Source organism: Sphaeroforma arctica (assembly GCF_001186125.1).
Source record: "Sphaeroforma arctica JP610 unplaced genomic scaffold supercont1.990, whole genome shotgun sequence".
In the NCBI taxonomy this organism is placed as follows: domain Eukaryota; class Ichthyosporea; order Ichthyophonida; genus Sphaeroforma; species Sphaeroforma arctica.
The window spans coordinates 14,283-22,929 of NW_014039568.1; the positions used below are offsets into that span (position 1 = coordinate 14,283).

The window sequence follows — 8,647 nt, forward strand, 5'->3', positions numbered from 1 at the left end:
ATATAACAAAGTTTAAGCCCTTGCACTATTGAATTCTGTACACATATCTCCTTATAGGTAGGTATCATTTAAATTCAAAAATATGGCTTTGTTACCCGCCCAATCTACCTACTTACACCCCTACTTCTAGACACTTCTCCCAGTACATGATATTAGCCTAATCGCAATCATCATACTAACTTAGGCCCGCAAAGACTCGCGACACACTGCCGAGGACGAGGCTTCGCCCGCTGCCGTTGAGGAATTGATAGCTAAATCCACACACACCAGCGCCAACCCTGGGTCAACTAACTATACTCTGGTATCAGCAAACCAGAGGCCTGTGTATAGGGGAAGCACCCAGAGCAGTGACAAGCCTGTACCAACGGGTATTACTCGGAATTCAGCGAAGCACATGCCGGTACCACCGCGAACCGCCAACAAAGACAAAGCACCCTCCGACAGCACAGGCGTACGGAAAAATTATAGTGGGGTCTCGGCCAAGCGTGTGCCTGTGAATAGAGCATACACACATACGGGCAACGTTCCCATACCAACTGACAGTACTCATGTATCATCTATTAGCCGGCCACCCGCACGCAACGCACCACCAATATCAATGTATCCAACAGTCTCGCCTGTAGACAAGAGAGATGCAGGCATGCGTAGTACACCCACCCTGTTCCCTAGTATAAGTAATCCGGGCTCGGACGACACTAGGCCCAATGCCCACGCCCACGCCCACGCCCACGCCCACGCCGATAGCGCTCCAACCAACTCCTATGCGCAACGCAAACAGAGCCATACACGTTCCCAGCAGCCCGAGGGGTATACCAACAGTACTACCAACGCACCCACCATGGGTGTGTATGGTGGGTTGCTAGAGGATAAATATGCGAATGCGTATCACGCAGTCAGTATCAAAGACCATGCCACGACACAGGCGCACAGCGGAGGGCTTAGCAAAGCCGACGACAGTCTGATGCTGCGACGGTATGCACAGTATCGCAAGCAGAGACAGGCGCAGGGAGACACAGGGGTGGGTGCGATGGAGTTGGGTACGGATATAGGTGGACTCGGTACGGGGGAAATTGGCCTGGGTTCGGATACGAATGCACCAGGGACGGGTAGAAAGGGCTTGAGTGGGAAGGCAGGTACGGTGCAGACAATGGCGCAGGACCGTGCACCTGGTGTAGGGCTGTATGGAAATAGTGCTGTAACAGGACAGAGGGCCCTGCAAACGCACCCGACCGCGCAAATGACTGGGATAACAACAGGAGGCCACGGGAGAGAGACAGCGGGCCTTGCAAGGGAGCCAGTAGCTGTGATGGGAGGTGTAGGTGTTAGGGAGATGGAGACAGATAAGGATGAGGAGAATGACGGGGAGAATGATTCTGAGCTGGATGAGTTGGAGATGACCAAGGAGGAGAAGCAACTGACGGACGAGGCTGAGGCTCTGCTTGCGTCGGCTGAGCGGCTTCTGTCTGGTAGCAGAGGTGCACAGGGCACCGGCACACGCCCACGCACGGCTGTGTCGGTGGGTGTACACAGAGACGACCGTGTCGATGGGGCACGTGAGAAGACTGGGCTGTGCACCGCACGTGAGACTGCCCAGACAAGCTCGACTGCGCCGCTTGAGAGGTCTGTGGGTGTGAACGGACGTGCACCTGTTTCTGCACCTGAGAGGGCCGGGACAAACCCGATTATATCGCATGACAAGCTAGCCGGTGCACCTGGGCCTGTCCGTGGTTGTGGTAACGAGAACGGTGTCACAAGGGCTGCTACGTGTGACGGTGTAGGCGCGCTCAACAGTAACCCTGTGAGTGTACAGCAAGGCAACTGTGATTCACTACCAGGAAGTGCTCCTGTGAGTGTGGGCGAAGGCTCGTGCAGGAAACAGCCAGCACATGAAGAGGCTGTGCGGGTACACAACCCAGCTGTCGAGACAATAAGTAGCAGCACAGGCATAGGTGCAAAGGAGGCCAAGTGGACAAATCAGGGGCATCAGAAAGCAATATCCAGCCCCCGAAGCAGTTTGACTGTGGACGATGCGAGCCTAATCAAGCACGCTAAAAGGACTGGCACATGCACAGACAGTGGGAGCGACAGGAGGAGCGTGTACACACACCCAGAGAAGGAGAGTGGTAGCCAGAGTGCGTGTTCCAACCCAGGCAGAAGTAGTGGCTATCACAGCGAGAGAGATGGGGTGGACGAGGCTGTAGAGGAGGCACGGGTGCAGCAGATAGTCGATCAAGCGGTCAACATGCTGTCTCTGGCGGAGCACTCCTTACTCAGTGCTAAAAATAGACGGAGCTCGGAGACTAAAAATAGAACAGGCGCCGAGACGGGGCCTGTGCCTGCGAAGAGACCGTCGTTTGATGTGTCGATTCTGGTGACGCCGGCTGAGGAAATGGAGAGTGAGGGAATCAATCGAACTAGTCAGCAGATGAGCGCTCAGAATATTGGGCAGTGTGTGGATAGAGATGACGGAGATACGCCCAGAAACAAACAGAACGCGAGTGTTCTTGATGTACGGGCGGGTGTGGGTATGGATGGTGTGGATGTGCACAACCGCAGACAAGAAATGGGGGCTCGGAAGGTGGGCGAGGGGTTGGTAAGAGATGGCGCCTCTGTATGCGGAGGGGAATACAGGGCCGGCACGCTGGGCGGTGTAGGTGTGTACACCTCCTGGACTAGACAGGACAGGCTTACTAACACTCAGCGGTTTCATAGTACCACCACAACACATCAATCCTACAGGCACAGTGGTAGTACAGAACGACAAAGCGGTAGCTCCACCAGCAAAGTACGACAATCCGACAATACCGTGTCGTACATTCGGGTGACCGCGGGGAGAGAGAGTGCTAGTGGTATAACATCGCACGGTGATGGTGCTGAGAAACCGGCACAGAAAGGACTGACACAGCCAGGTGCAGAAACAGGTAGTGCTGAGAAGCAGATAGGAACAGGGGGCATGGGTGGCCACACACTCAGTCGAGCTGTGGGCCCAACGAACCAGCGGTTGCCAGAGACCGCAACATCAACACAGGAAGTAGTCCGTGCGACAACAACCCAGCCTGTTCACACAACCAATAAAACTTACACCACAGGCCAGGGGTTGCATTGCCGGGCAAGTGAGGTTCAAGCTAAGGCGACTGTGCATGTGGGGGTGGATATGGTAGCTGCCGAAGGTCCGATGGAGGTCGATGTCAGGGCATGTGACCAGGACAGGCCAAGTCAGACATCTATACCGCCAGCAGCTGGCTCGGGATCAGAGGTACCTTTGTGTAGTGAATCTGTTGTGTATCTCCAGAGTTTTGTGTCATCTAGTAGATGCGTGTGTTTTATTCTTTTTTCTTCTGGTAGGGTAATGGATGTCGCATCGCTAGTTAGTCTGATATTGGTACTACCGCAGAGTTGAGATGGCTTGAAGACGTATTTATCCTCTTAGGATCTAGGATGCAACTTCATAACGTCAACGAGGTCTACAGGCTCTCACTGCCCAGAACGTGGCAATAAATTTTCCCTTGCTTTCAATCATTCCCCCCGCCTTGTTGAGGCACACACTCGCCCCGCACTCGGATCAGAGCAGCACCTGATGTTGCTAACACCGAACTAGCGGACCTGTAGGGCGCTCTATTTATGTTTTCTAGTTTAGTGCTCCAACCCACGGCATAGGACGCTATACCGAAGTGCACATCAATTGTGTGGGCACTAACTGTTACTATGCCTGCTTCACACTCAGATCAGGGCAGCACCTGATATGGCTAACACCAGCCTAACGGACCTGGAGGAGTCGTTCAATCGGATGCTGGATTCCTACAGATCTCCGATTATTGAGACAGGACAACCGAAACAGGCCAGAGACGAAGCGCGATGTTTGGACAAAGATGAACCAAAAAATATTGTCGGAAGACCCGGACCTGTGACCCAAAAACCGGAATCTGGGGGCAGTCAGTCGGTTAGTAGGAGTGACCGACCCACGCCCATGAGTATCGGACAGACACCGAAAGACGCACAGCCAGGGCCGCACTCGGCTGCGCCAGACACACACGTACACACACACGCACACACGAACGGTACACATGGGTATAGCTCAGTATCACCAGTAGGTGGGAACCTGGCAGTAAGACCAGGACAGCACTCGACTATGGACGCACAGAGCGAGAGTCGTATAAAGAAGTCTACGCCACACCATCGTGTGGGTGTGCTGATGTATTCGAACGGAGGCACCGAGCTAGTGCGTGCGCATGCAGCAGATACACACACGAGCACACTCAGAAGTGAACGGGTTAGCGTCCAGGGGGCAGTCCCAACCAGGGCGCCTCAGGTGCATGGTTTAGGTGCACGTGGCCATTTACCAGACACTCAAATACTGTATCGTGAACAGAAGGGACTTCAGCAAGTCCGTAGGGATGACTTGGATCTCCCTACCCAGTCTACGGACGAGAAGTGGAATGGGGTTGGGGACAAAGCGGGAGCGGGCGGTGCAAAGAAAGTCCCCGAAGCTGCTGCCAGGGCTAGAGCTTTGGAAGGGGCTGACTTGTCGGCTCAAACACAGGGCTCGCGCACGGATACGGCTACAGTGCATGTACAGGTAACAGCTGACGAACCCGAGAAGTATGATGATAGTGTGAATATGAGAGTGTTCAAGGCGCCTCCCTCACTTGCTATGGACACACGCACACGTGCGACAGGAAACACACACCCGTACATAGGTGGTGCTACTACTAGCACACAATATCCATGGTTGAGACCATCGGCCAATCATAATGCCGGGGTTGTATCACTGCCCGTTCAGATTGCAGCATTGGCATCCGAAGAGTGTATAGCATTGCCCAACCAACATGCCAGGTCGACGGCCTCCACCAATCGGATCGCAGGATACGAGTCACTGGCCAGACTGATTACGGGCAAAATCACCGCCCATGGTAATGATCCGTTGCGTTGTACAGGAGCCGAATCAAGTAGCATTGTAACCATGACAACTGTAGTTGACAAAAAGAAGGAGACACAGAAGCAGAAGATTTGGGCGGTAGATGCACTCAACGCCACGAGTGCTCGTACAGACTCCAGTATGGCCAGCGAGAATCAGAGAACGGTGTGTGTGGGTAATGGGCCGGAACAAGCGGAGCACAGGGAGAGGGACATGGCTGATGAGATTGGTACTGAGACAAGTGCTAGTGTGACAGGTGGAAACGGGGGTACCGTGCACGTAGGTGGTGGGGCAGAGCGGGAGAGTAGTCGTAGTTTAGGTACACCCACAGCCACTGGTACACCCAATGAACACCGAATTTGTGGAACGGGCCAAAGAGAGGATAGCACCGTGTACCTAAATTATGGAACTGACCAGAAAAAGGACCGGACCACTCCCCGGCGAAAACAGGTGAGGTCCAGCGGTAAAGCAACAAGGAAAAGTAGAAGACTGTCTGGAATTGCGCCTATGAGTGAGGCGGAAGTCATACGCCGATACGACACTACACCACAGAAATCGGACAGATACGCCCCCACGCCAAAGAAATCGGACACAAGGTCGGATAAAGCCAGTGGAATGTCAACTCGCTCCGGTCTGAAGAAGGGCTTGCGGAGCAGCAAGAAGAAGGGCACACCCAAAACTGCAGGAACAAGTATCCAACGCAGCAAATCCGCAAAGAGAGGTACAAACACCTCAGACAGCACACCCCGCATTACAAGGTCTGCGGCAAAGGCTATGCTCAGCATGTACGGTGGCACGGGGGATGGGGACACATACGTGAACGATTCGCAGGACGATCTCAACTGTACCGTGATGCAGTATCCGTCCGTCTCTGCCAGGAAGAAGGCGAGTGTAACCGAGCTTAAGAAGGGTCTGTACAGTGATGCCAATGTTCCTGGGAATGTACAGGACAAGCCCTTGATACGGCAACGGGGTGGGGTGAATGAGGAATTCGGACATCCGCCTCACCTTGAGGGGCAAAATGTGGGCCAGAGCGATAGTGGTCGAATGGGTGCAGCACCGAAGGTGGACTATGGGAACCGAGGTGGCCCGATCACTCGAACCAAATTTATTTCTCCGGGTGTAGTGGCGGACAAAATGCACATCGAGAACAGTACCAATGTTGGGGGTGAGCTGCGGGGTAGCGGAGACACACTTCGGAACATTTGCGGCGAGGATGTGCATGCATCGGACAACGAATACGTGCGTGTAAGCACAGCGCCTGTGCTTGGCAGAAGAGAGTTGAATGTGAGAGTAAGTCCCCGGAACGACGTAGCACTGCAGAAGAAGGTGTCGGCTGAGAATCTAATGGCTCTGATTGGGCGCAAGCTAACGGGCGAGCGCGCGGAGATGAGCCAACAAGGTGTACCTATGCCGGGTAAGGCTAAGGCAGGTATATCTAAGCAAGGTATGGTGGGGGACGGTCCAAGTCCGCGGGGTGCGTACTTTGACCAGGAAGGGCACTTTGACGCGCATAGTACCAGCGCCAAAGGGGCAAACGATAGTGTGGGGCATACGGGTATGTATAAAGATGTACCTACGCGGAGATATAACGCAAACGGATCAGAGAAAGAGAACATGTGATCGTTTAGCTCTGCTGTGACGAAAACAAACACTCAGTGGAATGGTGCGAGAAATCGAAAAATAATTTGAAACCAAAAACCACCGCGCCACAAAGGCAATCCTAGATCGAACATTGTAATTTTGGGTGTAGCCTGTTGTCCAATTCAGGTCAAGTAACCACCCACTAAGAGTCTCACACAAACATTAAACTCATAATTGATTCTTGTACACCATCTGGAAAGTCTGTGCTTGCCTTTATACTTTGCTCGCCGTCCTGCTACTGGTGTATCGCCTTCGCCCGCTGTCGCTACTACACGCACTAGCGCTGCTATCCGAATGGGAGACCTCGTCCTCTGAGTCTATCTCCCCCCCACTCACCACACCCAGCCTTACGCGCGGTTTTCTACTGCGTTTACTGGGGGTAGGCACTCTAGTACTTTTGGGGGTCTCCTTTGGCTCGGACTGTGCAGCTGGATGCGATATCTCCACATCCGGTAAACTGGTTGGGGTGTAGGTATCTGTTCTATTATTAGCCTCTTCGCAACCCCCCTCTGCACTGTTCTCGTCAGCCATACCTACCTCGTCCATCCCCCTACCTCCGCTCTCCTCAGTCCACGACGGTATCGACTCCACCGCCGAAAGCTCCCCACCCGAGCCCGGCTTCACCACACTCATCGCCGTAAACCGCTTGTTGCAGCCCAGACACTTCCTGCTTGCCTTCTCTCTCTCTCTCCTCTCCCGATCCATGCGTTTGCACTCATCTGCGCTGTACACTGCCCTCTTGAGTGCCGTGGCCGAGGGACGGCGTGCTGCTGTGCGTGGCTGGTATTCGCCTGGCAGTAGTTCGTAGGCGCGTGTCAGTAGCACTACCTTGAGGTAGTCTATGGGGGTGTCGTACATCTCATGCAGGTGGTTGATCACCAGGCGGCCGTTCTTCTTGATCTCTTTGTCGTATTTGTGTTTAAGTACCTGGGAGTGTAGTGAGTAGTGAGGATTAAATCCGAGGATAGTGAGACGTAGATTTTTGTACGGTATTCCTACCCAGATGTCAGTAAGTCGTCTACACAAATATCATGTAAGACGTATTGTTTTCAGGGTTGTATTTTATTCACTAGCTCATGGAGATATATTTGTCAGTGATATCTACTGGGCCGAATAAACAGTAGACATTACTGACATCAGTGAAAGTTCCTTTACAGGTTATTCATTGTTTACTAAGAAGGTACAGCGATACATACACGAACAATATTGTAGAATACATTGAAAAAGACAAAAAGTGCAGGAGATATACATGCACTGTAAGCACGATAGTGTAGGATATGTACAACTACGATAGTACAGGCATCATACACGTACAAAAAGTAAAGAAAGAGTGGTCAGTAGCCAACCTACAAATCTGCCACCCTGTAGTGCCTGGCCTATAGTTGACACACACCAAATTAATTCCTATACCTACCAATGTTCTCGGTATATGGTTAGATGGATACTAACTATATGGAGACTATATTGTGTACTCAAGCATGGATGACAGGTTCATACTGAAGCAACAAACCGTGGTCGCTTACGACTGCGTGCACAAAACAGTAAGTCGAATGCGTGACCAACTAATGCAAGGACAGCGAAGAAGCAAACCGCGACACAGCGAGTCAACAGTGGGATGTATCCGTTTCACCATACTATTTGCATGTGCCAGAATACATGAGTGCGTCTACCCCACATGAGTACCACTACCATACCGGCCTACTACAAGACAGACGCGGTACGCATCGGCTTATTCACTATATACATATACATATATATATATATATATATATATATACGTTCTCAATGTTTTTATTAAGAAAACCAACCCCTAACATGATTCCCTTCTGATGTGTGGTTTATTAGTAAACAATGATACCATGCCTGCACCAACTAGTGCGATGTTAATTGTCGCAGAGACGATCTGACTACTCCTCCGAAGCACTATTCATTATACTACCATACCATGTCAACACAACAATTGCGTAGGAGTCTGCATTTAAAACAGTCTGATTGCATTAAAATCACTTTATCGCTGCATAAAATCCGTGGCAGAGCTCACGACCATCACGATATATATACATACATACATACATATATATATATATA

General features: G+C 51.9%; 2 protein-coding genes across 2 annotated transcripts in view; one reads left to right on the plus strand and one right to left on the minus strand.

Annotated features, from left to right (window-relative positions):
- Window positions 1-7,379, plus strand: part of SARC_09574 (hypothetical protein) — a gene marked incomplete at its 5' end in the record, with an annotated part of 9,788 nt that extends 2,409 nt beyond the window's left edge. The window contains 2 exons of the mRNA XM_014296404.1: window positions 185-3,256; window positions 3,725-7,379. Of these exons, the coding sequence (XP_014151879.1) occupies window positions 185-3,256; window positions 3,725-6,538 (5,886 nt within the window). The 3' untranslated portion in view covers window positions 6,539-7,379. The remainder of the gene's footprint in view (window positions 1-184; window positions 3,257-3,724) is intronic.
- Window positions 5,902-8,647, minus strand: part of SARC_09575 (hypothetical protein) — a 3,224-nt gene continuing 478 nt past the window's right edge. The window contains exon 2 of the mRNA XM_014296405.1: window positions 5,902-7,486. Coding sequence (XP_014151880.1) covers window positions 6,773-7,486 — 714 coding nt within the window. The 3' untranslated portion in view covers window positions 5,902-6,772. The remainder of the gene's footprint in view (window positions 7,487-8,647) is intronic.